This window comes from Strigops habroptila, chromosome 1 (genome assembly GCF_004027225.2).
Source record: "Strigops habroptila isolate Jane chromosome 1, bStrHab1.2.pri, whole genome shotgun sequence".
Lineage (NCBI taxonomy): Eukaryota > Metazoa > Chordata > Aves > Psittaciformes > Psittacidae > Strigops > Strigops habroptila.
The window spans coordinates 107250336-107269381 of record NC_044277.2 but is presented as its reverse complement, the minus strand read 5'-3'; the positions used below and the strand labels follow the sequence as shown (position 1 = coordinate 107269381).

General features: G+C 37.2%; 1 protein-coding gene across 1 annotated transcript in view; it reads left to right on the top strand.

Annotated features, from left to right (window-relative positions):
* The first annotated feature begins 10058 nt into the window (after nucleotides 1–10058).
* Nucleotides 10059–19046, top strand: part of PTPRN2 (protein tyrosine phosphatase receptor type N2) — a 590472-nt gene continuing 581484 nt past the window's right edge. The window contains exons 1-2 of the mRNA XM_030483611.1: nucleotides 10059–10107; nucleotides 11034–11084. Coding sequence (XP_030339471.1) covers nucleotides 10059–10107; nucleotides 11034–11084 — 100 coding nt within the window. The remainder of the gene's footprint in view (nucleotides 10108–11033; nucleotides 11085–19046) is intronic.

Genomic DNA, 19046 nt, shown 5'->3' with positions numbered 1-19046 from the left:
TTTATAACGTAGTAATGACATTTGGCTACTCTTAATGGTGAAAAGCACCTATATAAACTGAACGCATCAGGCTTCGGATTTTTATTTTTTTTTCCCTAAATAAGTGAATTTTCTCAAAGGTGGTTTTTGCTTGTTGTGTAACAGTTAGTTGAACCTCTAGAATCTGGGAGGTTTAGTCTTCTAATGATCTTTTTCCTCTAGAGAGAGAAAAATTTTTAGGCAGGAACTAGAATATTAATTCTGGTGCTACTTGGCACGCATCATATTTGTAATGTTTCAGAATTATTTCTCATTTTCTTGGCTTTTTCCCCAAATTGCTTTAATCATTATTCTTTTTCTTAACTCATTCTCTGATATGTGTCACTATGGTGGCTGCCTCTCAACAGCTAGTCAGGGGACAAAAAACCATCTAACTGGTATCACAGGGTAGGCTGAGCTACTTCACAGGGACAACAGCATAATGTATTCTGGGACAGCTGGCTTTAGTGCCAGCCTCAGATACATCAGGGTGAGTCAGGAGTAATTAGAGCACAATTACTGGTCAAAATCAGGATTATTCACTCTCAGTTCCAGATTTTCTTTGAAATCAGTGTAATTTCACAGAATTAAGTAGAAGCGGATCATCTTTCTCTATAATGAATTAAAACTACTGTCTGGAATGAGTTTTGAATTGATACAGGGTAGATTTAATTCTTTATCAACATAACAAAGTATTGTCCTATGTCTGCCCCTTGTCGTTGCGATGTTTATGTGTTTGGTTACATACACTACAAGTTCAACAGGACTTGAACAAAGCCACAAGGTGCTGCACATTGATTATATGTCAAGAGATAATTTGTGTTGATTGGAACATCTGTGTTCTTGGTAGCTTTAAAAAAATTTCGAGTACATAAACATTTCTAAGATTCATTCATTTTTCTATGGCAAAGGAAAAGTTTTAGGCATCTTCACTATGTACTGTTGATTTGATGTGCTACCAGTATCCTTGTATGAACTATTTCTCATAACTCTGTCCCACACTAGAGAATGCTGCAGCTGCATTTGCAATTCAAATTCCCAGGGTAAATGATATAGATAAATCTTCCTGCCACTGTCCATTGAATTTTACCTAATATTATTCTTTTTCCCTCAAGATCTTTAAGAGATTATGACTTTCTGCATTGCCTTTCATTGTTTTTCTCCAACACATGAATAATTAATTTGTATTACTCTGGACTGTTTAAACTCTTTATTAAAAAAATTACCAAGTGTATAACCTAGTGTCTCTTTCATGAGATGAACTCAGGTGTTTTTTGCACTCTAAACAAACATAATGTGATTCAAAATTGCATGATAAAGGTATGAAGCTGATTTTCTAAGCACACTCCCAATAATAGCTATAGCAGCAATATAAAGTCTTTTCAATATCTAGCAGGCCTCAATATGGATACACAGAAACAGACAGATTTGGAGGACACATTGGAACCTGTCTCCCTGTTATGTGTAGCTCCCAAACCCGTGTGTGCTGCTGTCCAAATAAAATTACTTTCCTGCAATAAAGGACAACGAACTTCAGACTTGCACTTCAGACTTCGCTGAATGATGTGATTCTTTTCTTCCTTCCCAAGTTGTTTTTGCCAAGTCCATGTGATAATTTACGCAGCTCAAATTAACCATGAAATAGAGATGGAACAAAAAGGAGAGTGATTTTCTAAGATGGATCAGGAAGGGAAAAAGAAGGAATCATATGTGACAGGTACTGGCCATGCTGCAGTTGTTGGTACAGGCATCATCAGTTAGAAGATGCTGTACTGTTTTCTAAATAAAAGAGAACAGAAAAGCCAATTATTACAAAGAAGTCCTTAGCAAAATATTGTTTCTTCCTCTGACATCTGCTCAAGACAGTGTTGGGAGAGGTGCATTACCCCTAAATATGGGGTAATTACTTACTTTTAGAGGCAATATAACTGGATGGGAATTGCTGTGAATTCCGGTTATGTTTTTTTAAGTACCGAGGAGATACTCATTAAGAATCTCTAACAAGTAATGAAAAAATTTTGGTGCTTGTTAGAGGAAAATGATAAACATATCTCTTCTCCTTCCTTTCATTATGCGAATAATGGGAGTTTTCCCAAAACATGAGGCACAACTTTTAAAGAACTGTTTTTAGAGAAACCTGTCACTGAATGTGGCTCTTGGAGACTGATTAGCATCAGATGATGGGACATGAGCATCTTTACCATGTAAGTGTTTTGGACTATTTTACCCAAAAGAACTATCTTTCAAAGCACATAACCCCCAGACATAGTTCCTATTTTCTCTAGCTAATGGTTCATTACTTCTTTGACTCAGCTTTTCTTAACCTTGACTGTGGAAGAAGGCTAGAATTATGTTATAATTAGGACTTAGAATTCACTCCATTCTGCAGTTTTGTAAAACAAGTATACATGAACAAACTGGCAGTTACTGATGGGAAAATGAGGTTGACAGATATAATGATGACAGTAGTTCTTTCACAGAATAAATATGACAGAAGCTGCCGAACTGCAGTACTTACTGGCCGATGTGCAATAATACAAAGGAAGGCTTTGCTGGCAACATTGTAGTCGGCTGTATGTAAGCCTCAGTGTTAACTTTTTAATGTCTTATGGCTATGAATAAAACTACAAGGTTTTTCTGCCCACAGATTTTGTGAGGAAGGATATCATACAGGCAATAGCAGGTAACAAAATCAGGCTGCTTGTTGATGTAAACAGCAAAGTGGAATTATTCACTTAAAGTCATAGAATCATAGAATAGTTAGGGTGGGAAAGGACCTTAAGATCATTGAGTTCCAACCCCCCTGCCATGGTGTTTAGCCCTCAAATTCTCTGCCAAGAGCAAAAAAGTTTTGCTTAGTCACAGTTGTGATTTCAGTGGTTGTTGGGTGATTTCAGTTTATTGCCCAGTAAGGAAATTAATTTTAACAACCAGTGACCAGAAGAAGGTGTTGAATTGCAGTTATTGAAGGCCTGGTCTGGATCTTTATGAAATTTTGCATATAGCTTGTGAGCACTTTGATTAACATTTTCTAATTTTGAAGAAACAGATCATACATTTTCTATTGTAGAGATGTTAATTTTGTCCTGGTATGGGCTACCAACATGGCAAAGATCTTCTGTCTTGAGCAAAATCACATTTGACCTCTCTTGTCACAGTTAATGGGTGTGGGTAAAAGATTTTGGTCTTGATCTTAAGAAATAATAATTGTAATGTTAGTTTTTAAGTTATCTTCTATTTGTTCTCCAATAATGGGTTTATCTGATTTTTATTTTTTTTTTTAATTTAAGTGGGGGGGTGTTACTGTTCAATGTAACAAAGTATTAGTGGAGCTACTTGGTTGCCAGATTACAGCTGTGCTCCCAATTCGCTGTGTGAGCTAGTGGTGGGCTCTGCTAAAGAAACAGAGTTATAAAACATAGTATTGAGAGAATAGTAATTTTTCAGAGGAGACAATGCAAGTTCTTCTAATATTTACTGTGAAAAAAGTACAAAAAGGCACAGCAAAACACCTGTTTCCTGTATGGGCCATGTTCTTTCTGAGCTCTGGGCAAATGCAAATGCTGTTCTGGAGCTTTCCCAGTGATGGCCTTTCCCTGTCTCTTTGCCTCATGAGCTATTATTACTGCTCATATCTTCAATTATTCTTAGTAGTGACCTTTCCTAAGTGTTCCCCAGAAGAAAAGCTCTAAATCACTGCAATCATGGCATTAGTAATCAGATAAGTTAACAGTATTTTCACCACAAAGCAATTCTTTTCTTTAGTGGCGGACAGGCTCAGAACTAATTACATGCAAAAGAAAAGATGTACTCATTTTTTTTCTCCTAAATGCAGAAAGGACAAAGTACAGCCCTTGCATAGTGAGAAATAGAATCATACATCACAGCATTTTTGTACTATTTTGCCTACTAATGCATCAGTCTGTACATGTTGAAGAGGAAGTGTTACAAAGAAGGTAATAGAAGCACTAATATGTACTGTCACTGAGGCTTCAGGGGCAAATCTTGGCTATAAGATTAGTACTGACGCTTTCACTTTTTGAATGAAAACTCTATTCCACAGTGAATTAATCTGGCTAGGGTCATATTTCAATATACAAAATCAATGTGTATGAAAAATGATGGAAAGAAGGAGTAATTCTGAGATGAGGAAGTGTTAGCACCAGATGGTAACACTTGAGGGAAATCTTTCGTTACGATACTTTGGAAACTTCTCACGTAAGAGATTGCTCAGTCCTCCAGTTAACCACTGCAGGGATTTATTTTGTCACTTTTATGACTGTTAATTTGGATTATAGGAAGGCCTGGATTCCTCACCAGGGATTAGTGCTTCCTTGTACTAGGCTTTGTACCTGCACACAGTTAAGAAAAATCTGCTCTCAAGAGTTTGCAGTATTACAAAAACATCAGGCACCTATTACATTAAAAAAACATAAAAGTTGAAGTAAAGGAAGAAGATCAAAGCTCAGTACTTATTATGCTGTCATACATTTTTCTCTTTTTCTCTCTTGGGAGAAAGAGCCCCTTTAGTATTATGTGCTACTTTAACATTATTTTTGACCACATTGGTTTACTTTTCTCTCATAGTTAAACTACTATTCCAAGCAGTTGTTGATAAACCATCACAGGTTCTGATGTTTTGATAAAATGTCTTTCTCGATGAAGAATACTCTAGATATTCTGAGAACCTGAGGAGAAAGAGAGAACATGTCTGAATCCACTCCGCTCCACCCCACTCCTGAAAAAGCTCTGAATAGAGGGAGTGAGATGAAGCAAATTCTGTCCCTCTCTTACCTCCTGTCTTTTTACCTCTCTCATAGTCAACACATCAGAAGGAAGGTAGATGAGGAATGTTTGAGTGTGCTAGAGGAAGGGAAGTGGAGGGCATCTGTGGAAAAATGTGAGGCTGGAGATCCAGAACTTGCCAGCAATCCATAAACAGGTGACAGGCATGCTGTTTACTTGCATGAGTGAAAAGGGAGGGCATGGGTGGGAAGAGCAGTGCCTGAGCACACCATGCATGTGCTGGGTGGTGACAAAAAGGGGCAACTGCATTCTGGTGGTAGACTAATGCTGTCTTGGAGAGTAGAAGGGTAGGAATTAGGAACAAAAAATACTTCTTGGAAAGGGAATGGAAGAGTCTGGAACAAAAATATAGCAAAGAAAAAGGGGATAAAAATGTAAATTTAAAAAATAAGGCCAGAGAATTTCCAAATTTATTATCAAAGTGAATGTCAAAATAAGACTAAAGTAAAGAATCAGAAGCTGATCTTTCACATGCAATTAATAGGCTTTGAGTAATGAGTAACTCTTACATTACATGTATGTACATCTGTTGGCACTGTGTAACCACAGGGTTTGGGAAACCAAGAGGAGCTCTGCTTAAAACCTGTGGTCAGTTTAAAGTACATTTTTCCCAGCTATCATTGCAATTTTGTGTAATTCTACATTTGCTAAGCATACATGTATGGCAGACAAGTGAGGATGTGTTGGACAGACCACAGCTTTAGCAGACTCAGCAAAATTTTCTCTCACCTCTTATTAGTGAGAGGAATATGTCTCTCAATCAGATGACTCCTCTATTAAGTTTTCTGAAAGAAAGCCATGTTTGATTCTTCCTTTTTGTTGTTGTGCACTATCTTGGTTTTTTTTTCAGTTAGAGCTATCCCAGTTGTGTGAGGTGAGCACTTCTAAAACTTCATTCTTGGACCATAGTTCTCAATCCTACTATAGGTAAAAAAACATGTGCTCTCTATTTAGAGTCTCTCACAGCTGGTGTTGAAGACCCAGCGAGGCCAATCAGACATGCCCGGTGTTGGCATACTCAGGTGTTTCCATTTTTATTTCTCTCATTAGCAGTATTTAACAGTTCTTACCTTTCTATCATCTCCTTTTCAGAGTGCAATTAAATCTGAAAGAAGCAGATGAACATGGAGTAGATTCTAGACTATTTAAAATGCTGATGATCATTGGTGTATTTTAATAAAGAAACATATATGGGCTAAAACTTAGTGATGTAGTGAGGTTGCTATGGTCTGCAAATGTGAAGAGGCATTAGGTACTTATGTGGCAGTGGAATGAAGACCATAAATGGAAGAGGCAGAGAACCCTCAACAACAGAAGGAGGTTTGTATTTTCTCAGTTTCTGACTGATAGCTATAGAGGAAACTTAGCTGTTCTTACCTGTTTTTTTTCTTGTTTGTTTTCTTGTTTCGATGGTTATAGGGCATTTTTTTATGAAGAGGGGCTATGGCCTTTTTTCTAATTTTAATTAATAAAAATGCTTACATGCTTACATATTGTGGCTGTTATTAAGAGAAATGTTTAATGTAAAATAGTTGGTTAACTGGGGGAAAGGACAGAGGAATGAACATAATACAATCTATTTGATCAGTGGACTTTTAAAAATTGTTTTCCTGATAAGCGAATTGCTACAGACTTTTCTAGATGAAGTTCAGGTGGTTTCAGCTGATGTCTTGACTGTTGTAATCCTGAGAAGCACCTCTTCTAAATCCAAAGAGTATATTCCAGCGTGGCTTAAACTTTCCTGTTTTGTCATAAGGGAAACAGAACTGCTGTATACCTGCTGAGAGGAAGGGGTAGTTTTATTAGTCTCATGAGAATAATATTTTGACAAAGCAATTTAAACTCTTAAGTTCTGTACTTGCAACTATTTTTTGAGTATGTTGTGCTGACTGTTTGAGAGGGTATGTAGGGTTGAGGGAGAGGAAAAGGAGGAAGAAGATTTTTCAAGACCTTCTGGAACCTGTTTCCCTGGCTAGTTAGCAAAGAATTCACCATGTAAATGTATTGTAATGTATAGCATAGCTACATACCCTAATTTTAAGTGGTCATAAAGTTAAACATTGAGAAAATATGTGTGTATATATAAGTGGGTTCAATATAAATGGACCTTGTACCTGGCACAACTTAGTAGAAACACAGGCTACTACAGTCTGTGTTTGGAAGCAAGGGTAAATTAGATATTTATTTATTCTTTTTGTCTTCTTTCTGAGAGACCTACTTACCTCTGAAAATCCACTTTATTGGTTTATATTAGACAGTCGGCCTGGGCTTTTCTGACCTGTAGTGAGCTTTACTCATGTAAACTCTTCTGGAATTCACTTTGGTAAATTATCAAGAAGATAGTTTAAAAGTGCATGATTTGTATCAGTAGAAGTTAATGGACATATACCACACCTTTGCAAACCCTAACATTGAAGACATGAAAAAACATGTAGCTATCCAAGTATATGGGATAATCCTTACTGCTGTGCTAGTTAGGTTTTAAATTGCTCCAATATGTGTCAGGGAGCTACTCTTCCTATATTACAGGATGCACAGCATAGACTTGTGCCTTGGTTACATGGGGGTGGGTGATCAACTCAGCTTCTTGTGAGTGCTGGTGCTCCTGTGCACAAGTCATTGCTCCAACCTTTTTTGTTGCTACTGAGACCATACAAGTGTTAGTTGAAGAGATGAACCTTTAATACAAGTAATAAACCTGTGTTTAAATTCTAGATTAAGCGAAGCAATCCATGTACACCTGTTCAATTTTAGTGTCTGTTGGCTGGTTCAATAGTTATATGGAGAACTTGTTATTTCAGGGATGCCGTATGAAGAAAGATTGAGGGTTTGAGTTATTTTGGTTGTTTTTTATGGGGTTTGGAGGTATTGCATCAATAGTCTATGTGTTTTGGGAGATGATAAAAATGTAAGGAGATTGATAGAAAATGAAATTAATTTTGATTGCATAAAGCATGAGCAGAATGAAGTGCTTTTTGGAGACAATATCACTTCACTCTTCAGTGGTGATTTATTACCACCACTACTATTAGTAGGTAGATGATATTTAAAATGAAATATGATGATGCTTAATGTCACAGAAAATAACAACAAAAGAGAAATTAGTAGTTAAATTAGTATTTTGACTGGTTGGGTGAAATATGCATAACAATCAATGCTAGCAATAAATAACTTGGAGCAAAATATTTTTCAAGAAGTTTTGGAGGTCTTTGTCTGTTTTGGAGTAATCATAGGTGCATATAGTTTGCCATGCATTGGCTTTATTAATTTGCTTTCCAAGACATAAGTTTCCAAAGTTAATTGTATCAGATGCCTTGCTGCAGTGAGTGTCAAATAACCAACTATTATGAAAGAGTAATTAAAACATGATGATGATTTTTCTTTTGTGCTTTTTCATGGAAAATATATTAGGTGATAAAGCAAAACATATCAAGCAAAATCAGAATGCATTTCAACTGCAGTGCTGTATGGAGGTAGCCTTGTGGTATATTTCTTTGTACCTAAACATGCTAATTTTGTTCATCCTGTATCTGGATTTTTCTGCTTCTGGGCACCTCTAGCAGGTGGCCACAGGCAGCAGGTACTTGTGATTCCAGCTCCCCAGGTGTTTCAAAATCAGTGATGCCTGGGTGAAACAGTCACTGTTTTAATGTGCCACTCCACTAGAAATGTTCCTGGTTGAAAATTCTCATCTGCCGTCTTTTGGATGTACAGCGCAGCCACTGCAGGATAGGAAATCTACTGCAAAACTGCCTGTCTTCCCTCCATCACAGGACACTTTCTGCAGACCTTCACAGGTCATGGGCATTTCAGGCTTCTGTTTTAAGTCTTGTGATCTCTCAGGAAAACAAGGCAGAAACCTTTAACCAGGGATTTGGGATTTTTCCTAACCATGAACTTTTATTTTAGATAACATCAGATTTCTGAAAATGGGAGTTTTGGAGTATACCTTTCATTTGTTGAGTTTACGTTGGCACTTGAAGTCTTTTTTTCCTGCAAGCATTCCTTTTTTCAAGTGATCATGACTATGCTATTAATTAGAGCTCTTGTGCTGTATGCTCTTGTGCTGTATACTCTGTGCCGATGTGGTTTTTTTCTTTTTGTCCCTGACTGTCGTCATTCTTGTCTGATGTTCTTTGAGTCAACATATAGTTAAGGCATCCTTCTGCTTTGCTGGGTTAGTACCAAGGCTGCAATTGGGTATCTTCAATGAGTTTTCAGACACTGTTTCAGGTCAAATGGCTGTTACAGTAGACTTGTCTGGAGCAAAATTATATGCCTCTCAAAAATATGTCATGAACCGCAGTTTGTGGGTGGTGTAGACGCATGCTGTTCTGCCATACTCTGCTTGCAGAAGCTTGCCTGGTCTGAAACTTCCTCTACCATTCAAAAGCTACCAAATGCATAACCACAGCTTATTGGTGCATAGGTAAAAGGATGAGAGAGCGCTTTTATTGGTGTGCATACTATAGGCTTTCATTATCTGTTTAAGGTTATGTATATGGATTCTTTGCAGACAGGGGTGGGGTAGATTTAAGGGATTCTGCTGGTGCTCTGATATGCCTCAAATTCATGTAGACGTGCTTGCCTAGCTCAGACCTAGTGCTGTGCTAATAAATCCTGCTGAGAGACACAGTCTATTAGTTCAGGCTTAATGATGCGCTAATACAGTTACCTGCTGAAAGGCTGTGCAGGCATGCATAAGTCACTCTGTCCCTCTGAACTCTTAGCAGTATTAGGGCTCTGGTAATTCATAGGCAGAGAGTCTTGAGCCTTTCAGTTTGTCAGATTTTTTGGTTTTTGTTATTGGTTATTTTTTTGGTTGGTTTGGGGATTTTTTATTTCTTTGTTTTCGTAAGAACAGCCTACTTAATCCATTTCACTCTGACTAGAGGTGCCTGTACTCTGTGCTTCTGTGGAGATAGGCATAGCTGGAGAGAGAGGATTTGCTCTTGTGTTTAGATGTGGTGAACTTCCTAGCTGGTTTTTATTGTGAAACTGTTTAAGGTCTCTTAATTTTTGTAAGTCCCTGTGTCCATTTATAAGAATAAGGTACTTCCCCAAAGAAGTTAACAGGCTTAATTGTGAAAATGTGTTCTCTAGGGCAGGTTTTGTGTTCAAAATATAGCCTCTTTTCTTGGATTTTATCCAGTCTTAGCTCTTTATCTTTGTCAGAAAACAAAGTAAAAGAAATGACTGGTGGAGTTAACAGAGTGCATGCCCTTGACGGTAGCATGATACTTCATGCTGCTTCTGTATGTGGTTCTTGTCCGATTCCCCAGTGTAGAGTGACCAGAGCAGAGGCACATCTTTCCCACTTCTCTGCTGTGCTCACGAATATCAGCAGGAATTCATTTTAATTGAAGATAAAGGGGATAATAACTGGTATTTCATTGCTGGTTAGGTTATAATAGCAAGAGTGGAACAGAATACTTCATTACGAAGATGTGTATAAGCAGATGAACTCCAGATTGCCTATCTGGATGTAGGTCGTGGTGTGAGGTATGGGGCTGATGTAGCAGGGGGTCCATGTTTTGGAACAAATTTCCTGATTCAAATGAACCCCCCTCCCCCTCTCCCTCCCTCCCCCCCCCCCCTCCCCCGGATATTTTACGCAGACATCTTCTGATTTATCAGCTGTCTGTGGAGGTATCACAGTGTTCATATAGATGACTTGATTTTTTTTTTTTTTTTTAAGCCTTTCTCTGAAGAGTTAGTGCTCCTGAGGATCTATGGTTGCAGTTACTAAATCCAAGCCTAGTTTGAGCAATTTGCATCTGATTCCTAGGCTTGACCCATCACAGTAGAAATATTTTTAGGAAACTCCTGATTTCTTGGTGTATGTTTTTGTAGCATATTGCAGCATTACTGTGCTGTGTTTCAATAATATATTCAAAATTGAGAGAACATGAGGTTCCTCAAATTGCTTAATGAGGCATGCACAGGGAAAACTGAAGCCTCAGTAGAAGAATGAGGGGGAAAAAAACCATCAAAGGTTATTTCTAGACATAACCAGATAGAAAGATGCGCTGTCTAACCAGATCTATTTCCATGTTCTTGATTTCCTGTATTGCCCAATTTGACTCCTGAAGCCAAGCAAATGTCTGACTGTTGCTGATCATTTAATAGCCTGAGAGGTCTTCAGTCTGTGCTAACTATCCACAGTTTGACACCTGATATTAATTTTCACCTTTCTGCTGTGTTTTCAGGCTGCCTGTTTGAGGATGACCTTTGCAAATCTTTTGAAATTTGTGTAAATGGTAAGTCTTCGATGTTTTGTTTGCTCACTACACTGTCCTCTGCTGTGCAGTTGTGTGTGGTCGATTCAATAAGTCAAATCTATACATGAAAGAGAGGAGGGGAGAAAATAGCCGGTATGACTATTATGCTCGGCAGTTAGGGGAAATCTAATAGATTGAAAAAATATTCTCTCAACCCTGAACAACACTATATTCTTTTATGAGAAACACTGTAATTCAATTAAACACACTGAAATATGGTAACATTTGTCTTAATACAGGGTGAAAATAAATGTTTTTTTATCTTCAGGTTGTTCCTCTTTTTAGAGGATGACGTTGAGTAATTATCAGTCTCCTTTTCTTCAAAAGGTTGCTATTTATTATAATAAGGAAAGTCTCAAAGGAAGACTGCCATTGTTCTTGATTATGCTTCCTTTTTCTGTGCTCTTACTTGAACTATGCAGACGCAGCTTTCTTCTGCTCTCCTTAACAATTTCTTTTCAGTAAGTCAGAAAAAGCCAACACAAATGTATGAATGAGTCTAACGGAATAGTAGGAAAGAACTTTTCAGACAATCATCAAAGATTGTTAACATGCTATATGAAATCATTTAAGTCCCGATGAAGGATGGACCATGTTTAGAAGGAGATCTTTTGAAGCAGTTGCATGAAATATGAAGCAGTTGTAAAATATGTAGATCCATAATTAAGAATTTTTTTAAATTATATGTTAAATTTCTCTGTGTGAATGTATGGCATAAGTAGTTTTGTTTTCGTCAAGCAGAGAGGCTGATAATAAGGGTCTGTTAATAGATGAACATTATTAGTATCTTAAACTTTAAAGGTGAAATGAGACTAAATTTCAAGTGTTGTTGAATGTCAGACAAATGCATGCAGGAGAGTGAATAAAAGACAGAAATGTATTTGAGGAGTTGGAAGGAATTTAAATAGGTAGAAGGTTATAAACAGTGCATTTATTAACATCTCCAAAGGTAATACTTGTGTAAGTGACATTTAAATCTGTTTCAATAACATGCAAAAAATCCACATTGACAATTTCCATGGCAGACACCAGGAAGGGTGCTGGCAGTTTTCTACAGTGGTGCATTTTGCTGACTGCCAGTCATATTCAATGCCTGACTGTAGTTTTCCCAAATGCAGGTATAACAGAACTGGGTTTTATGATATGCCACCACTGTATCTGGCAGGCAGTGTATAATGGGGAATTTATGCAATGGGTGATAGTAAAGAAATGTACGTACTTTAACTGATAGTAAAAAGTCTTCAATAGAGAAGTTTATATAAAGATTACTTCATAGGTTCTTGCTCTGTGTGTTTTCTTAATTGAAGATGTGGTTTCTAAAATCTCAACATGTGGTTTCTAAAATCTCAACATGACTTTCACTAGCATGTGAAATGCGTCTTTGAATTCAGAATGGACCTCTTCTGTAGGTCTGCTCTTATTTTTCCATAACTGTAACTTAAAGGTCAGTAATGAATAAGCCTGTTGATCAATGATATTTCCTAATAGCTGATCTTAATTAAAAAATACATGCAGGCATTCTGTTAGTGTGTTTAAGGTCACTGCAAAGTACTTCATTTTTCTATGACCTAATTGGGCAAATGTTTTCTAGAGTGGATTTTAAATGCTGGCCCTGATGCAAGTAAAATAAACCATTCTTGAGAAAATTATCAGATTTTTTTGGAAGATCATGCTTTGAAGTACTAAAATACTATAAGATTTTATTTTTCTTATACATACCAGAAGAGGGCTGCTTGCTTCCGAGTAGTCCTTCTCATTTTTCCTGTCCAAACTGCTTTTGGTTCAACTGTATCTCTGAAGTTTTTCAGAAGTTCTGATATATTAAAATACAAATGCTTTGCTGGATTGAAAGCTGAGGAACTTAAGTCTGTGGAGATCACTATGCCCAGGAGCAGAGCTTATGTTGTGTATTGCAAGGTCATGGAAAGGATTGCCTCCTTTGTTGTCACACAAATGTGTATTTCTGAAGTACGGTGTGAAAGTGGGTAAGATACAGCAGCTGCTTTTGCATTGCACCTTTGAAGCATCCGTGATCTGCAGATCTGAGTCTGACTCCTGCAGGAAGGCTGATAATTTTGATCTTTCTCTTGGCCTCGAGCAAAGGTAACTGAACTGACTGCATTTTCAAAAATGAAACTGGGTTTGTCTATTAAAGACGTAAGTCATAGTATTTGCTATCTTGCATCCTGTCATCTACTGCAGACTTCAAGAACTTGTCATGCACGAGACTTGTAAAAGGGTAACCAGAACACCAATAACTGAGCAGTTCATAACTTAAAAATACTACTCTTCTCATTTATTTTGAAGAATTAAGTGACTGAAAGATTTTTATAAGCATTCCTTTGCATGAATAAAAAAGGATGTTAAAAGAAATTTATTGTTAAAAGCAGTGTAATCCAGTTGTAAGATCTAATGTAAACAGCATAACTGTCAGTTGCACTGCTTTTATCTGTTTAGGTCATATGCCGTTTTCACAGGGCAAAGAACCTGCCTTAATAATGACTGTTGACTTTTCCGCGATTTTTCCCTCATAAACGGGTGTCTCTTGGCTTCAGTGATGGGTTCTTGCTTGTTTGTTTAATAGCTCCAGCAGCATTCATGCAATATTAATTTATTTCCATAAACCTTTTATCAGCTTCCTGAGCTGCACTGACTCATCAAGTGGTTAAAAAGGAACATATTGTTTCATGTTTATTTTAATGGCATAAGGATAAGCCAGGCAAAAAGACCAAGTGACTTTTCCTGTACTCTTCCTTTGCAAAGCTAGAACTTTGCAGAGTAAAGTTACTTAGATGTCTTCCATTTAAATCCTGGTACAAGTTACCTCTATTTTACAGTTGGAGGAGCTGATATTTTCACCCATCTAAAATGCTTCAAAGCTTGCAGCTAAAAAACATGGTATGAAATCTGAATATGCTTATGAGCTTCAGATCCTAATAGAAAAGAATCTGACATGCTGTAAGCTTGGAAATGCTTGCTTCCCAATAAGTGCTGATAAACTGCTACAGATGCCAAAGGTAACAAATAACATCTTAAACAAGATATATGGAAGGGACAAGAAGAATATAAGGATTCGGATTTAAAATGTGTGGTGACACAGCTGCAAGTGAAGAGGGATATAATATTTGCAAGTTCATGTACGTTTTGCTGTCTGGGTTAGAAGTTTCAGGGATTGAGTTTGCCCATGTGTCTGTTTTGTTTTCCTGAGTGTTATACCTCAAATGTGTTTGTAAGAAAAGGAAAGCAAAAGAAGCGTCGAGAAGGAATTTTTAGATGATATCTGAGACAAAGATCCTTCACTTATCCTTGAACATTCCTGTATGTATATATTAAGTCAGATAAGTGGGAATACGTCATGTTCTGTTTTGCATTTTAAGTGATAAGTAAAGCAGTTAATGTAAAACATCAGCTTGCTTGTTGGAAGCTTTAAACAAACTGGCTCCTGCAAGCAGCAAGGCAAAGACTAGTTCTTATCCTTTCTCTTGAAATCATGCTATTGAATTCTGCTACTGCCACTGGGAAAGACACCATGTACCATAGATAAAAGCATTAATTTCAAAATAACCATCCTCTATTGTCCTCATTCCTCCTTTATTAAACTGTTTGAACTGCTTATTTAGAAGGATGGCATTCTTTCCTTTAGGTTTAATCTCCAGATATTTTGCTTCAGAAAGCTTTGTGCTGTGTTTTATCTATGCATGGATACCATGATATCTTTTCTCCTTATCAACAGTCTTTATAAGTCAGGGCAGTTTTATTTATGAAACGTTTTGTGGCTGTATGCCTCCTTCCTGCATGAAATCATTGCAGGGCTCATGCAGACAAGATCAGATTGTAGAAAACCACTCTGTGAGGCCAACCAAAAAAGTTAATTAAATACAGTCGTTGATGCAGGGTGCATTGTTAAGCCTCACTGACAACCACTAAACTTCTCTTAGGAAGACATGGTCTAATGTCTGTAGTAGTGTTTGAAAATGCTGTGCTTCTGAGAGGCTGTATAAACAGCTCCGCACAGCTGAATCAATATTGGTTTATGTATGCAAGCTGCACTTGTTAGAAGGGACTTAGGTTAGCGTGGTGTGTCAAAGGCATTCAAGCATTGCAGTACAAAGTCATGAGGCTTTCCAAGTTTGGATGTTTCCAGGTAGTTCAGAATATTAAGGTACTTTCTTGCTAGCTACAGAGCTCCTTGAACATTTGGTACGTAAGTGATTGCATGTGCTAGTGATGAGCCGTAAGTGGTAAACATGTCTTACAGATGATAAGGGAGAGGAGTCAGGATCCTTGAAATGGTTTCTTGAACTTAATGTGTTATGCTTTGAGGTTTTCCAGATCATTGCCTGGTAGGATGGAATTACAGAGAGAGATGCACCTCAGTATTGTTTAGCTAACAGATGTCTGTGGCTACATCTGTGTCTGCAAGGCAGTGCTCTTACAAAGCTGTTGAAGTTTTTGTCAAATGACACTATAAATCTGTGCCTAAGCTTTCCGAAGCTTTTCAGTGAGCATCAGTGCTTGTTACAACTAAATCGAGACTTCTGAGGAGTAATGCTAAGTGGTACCTCTGCTGACTGTTGCTTTATTGTGTGTACAGAGAATTTCTGTGCTTTCCAAGGATATGGGAATTCTTCACAGATAACTGAAGTTCTAATACCACCCTGTGAGGTAAACCTGATGTTGTCACTTATAACCTGAGTTATGAGGTAAATGGGAATAGGTATATGTTTGGAGTAAAAACCTGACCAATTACGTCTATGTAAGGATTTAGTTTTGCTGATGCTTCAATATCAGTTCAAGGAGATAATGGGATTTTTTTTCTCCTTTTTTTTTTTTTTTTGGTCAGATTTACTTACTTATTCAAAGCATGCTTTAAAAAATTAAGTCAGAAGAATGTCAGAATCTGGTACAACTTTAAAATCTACCATGGTATAATGGTATTCTGAAAACCCACATCTTCAGAATTACTTACATACTTCATTCAACTGAAATCAAGGGTGAGTTAACACCTAAATATTCCTGAGAATCTGTGACTATGAGGATGGTGCCTTGGTTATTAGGAATACTTTACGTTTAAAGACTTCATAGACACCTTTTGAAATAATTCTGTGGAAATAGACACAAAGATTAATATTTTCACTTTTCCCCCACATTTGGTCTACATTAGGTTATGTGGTAGTCATGTAATAGGAGCAAGTAAATGATATGGAGGTTTTTTGGTAGGAAGACCCTGGTTTCCCATTAGCCTGTGTACTCCCTCATGTTAGCTCTTGCTTCCCCTTATCTTATGAAGCTCTAAAACTATTCTATGATATTAATGACAGTGTCAGAGCTCCTCAGGATTAATGAGCATAAAAGACATTGCAACACAACTTCTGTTATGAATGGTGATAACACACCGAAAGGGAGCAGAAGATGGTGAGTGGAGGAATTTGAGGGTTTCTCAGCTCTGCTCCACCCCACCATGCTGCTGCTTTGTATATAAATTGTGCCAGCTCAGTTTCTAAACTAGGAGAGTCTGATTGGCTATTGGGTATACACAGTGTTTGCTAACAGAAGCGCTGTCAACATAGATGCTGAACACTTCCGGGGTATGTGAGGTAAAAACATTATGAAAACCCAACATTTTAATTTTTACCATGAGGTTAAAAATGTCAGTGCAGTGATGACTTCGTCAGTTTTACCTTGTGTAAATCATGTGGTGCTTGTTCTTTCTGAAGAAAAAGCCTATCTATCTTCCAGACTATCTATTTGTGTCTTGTGTTTATCTCAATGTGGTGTTAAAATAGCTACTTGTGTAATAGTGGGGTAAAAGTGTCTAGCACAACCGGCATTAAAACTGAAGTAGCGATCAAAGGTGAAGTTAGAATTCTCTCATTAGGAAAAGATGCTTAGCATGATAATGCAACTATGGTTATTCACCATCCCAGATGTTGCTAAAAGCTTTATTGTGGTTATTTTTTGTGGAGAATCTCAACTTGTAGCTCGTGCAGGGTACAAAACCATCGCTCAGACTTCACTGACAGCGTGCTGTTCAGCACCAAGTGAGAGGTAAGTATGTACAACCATAAATCTACCACCAGCCATGGGTAATTCTTTATATCCCTGTGTCCTGTGCTAGTAAATAAGACTTGGAGCTGCTGAGTGTTGCATTTTATTTCATGTGGACAGACCTCTGTTTTCTTATAGCTGAGGCAAGAATGCTGCTGTGTTGTCATATGGAAACTTTCATTTCTATCTTAATGTTGTGACTTGTGGTAGCATATTTTCTTGCTGTGAGTATCAGCATTGGGTTTAACAGAACCATAGCAAGCACTGCAAGTAAAATCGCTTAAGCAGTGTGTGTTTGGGGAGTTTTGGTGGCTGTAGGTTGGGTGCGGCGGGGGGGGTGGGCCTAGATATTGGAGAGTATATTTAATTATCTAGTATCTCTCTTTTACCCAAATTATGTATTTGTGGTGATAAGGTCAGTAAGCCTCAAAGCTAATATCATATCTGATATTAGGTAGAATTGAGGTTTTAATAGTCACTATTACTCCACTGAATATTTGATATGAAGTCTTGACTCTTACAAGATGTGTTTGTTAGAAAAAACAATAAATTTGTATTTATCTGCAGCTTTTTGAAACTTCTACCAGGCAGGATGCATATAATTTAAGGTAGCTTTAAAGATGTATGTTACACTACCATATTAAATCTCATGAAAATACACTTGGGTATTTGAGATATTGTCTATACTGTGTACCTTACTAGTGTGTGGTGAACCCCTTTAAATGTTTTTGTGTAAACTATGTAGCACCTGTTGGCACATGTGTTGCGCATATTTGGAGATATTCCCTATTTCATTATTTTATTACACTTAAAAAAAAAAAAAGGTAATTGTAACATTTGGGAGACCATGGAAAAGTATAGCCTGTTTGAAAAAAGGCATTAGGGATTCTGAGTAAAATTTGTGCCTGATGAATCATGAAACACAAGAGCCTGAAAAGGACAGTGTGGTCTGTAAAGAAGAGAACACCAAGGGATAATGTTCTGTCAATGAGGTGGAAAGCAAATGAATCGTGGTTTGGAGTGACACCGCAGTAGTGTGCTTCTGCTGAAAATCCATCATACTTTCTCCTCTTCATTTGTCAATGGGCATTCAGAAGTGTTAATGGTTTACTTCATGATTAAGATATTTAGGGTTGTGGCTTTCGAAAAAAATTGAATAATAGGCAGTTTTAGGTTGTTTTTTCCTTGAAATTTTTCACCTCTACTAAAAAACGCCCCAGAGAACCAAACAAAAAACCCAACGCTCCCCTCTCCCCACTGCATAAACGTGTTTATGAACAAAAAACAGTACTAAAAATTGTCAAAACCAAGGACACATGAAATTTGTAAGTTGTCAGTGATGGCTATACAGCTATATTGCTATTATTGGGTGACTTCGATTTTGAATTATTAGATAAGATTTTTTTTTTGGTGTTAAAAGGATATCTTCACTTTGCATGTTGATTACTTACAATGTGTAATTCCACAAATGAAGCGCATAAGTTTGGATCTGCTTGCTTATTTTGGACTTCACATAATCCCTGTTAGATGTGAAACTGTGATATTTGCCTTAGTCCCCCTGAATATCAGTAAGTGAATATTGACCCAGTTAATCACTGCTGCACTGAAACAATCAGATTATTATCACTAGTTGTCAAAATACTTTGGTAATTAACAGAGGCATTGACAGGAGTGTTTGTAAGAGGATAGACTACAAAACTTTGAACACATTTCTTACCTGAGAAAATTGTATACTTTTTTTTTTGTAATCATGCTGCTTGTGTATTTCTTTCTGAAAACTGCAGTAGTACTGTCTAATAGTACATATGCTTAAACTATGGGATTGTGAATCAGGCTATATATTTTCAAAATGTTCCAATTTTACAAGGCCATTAACAAATGACTTCTGACTAT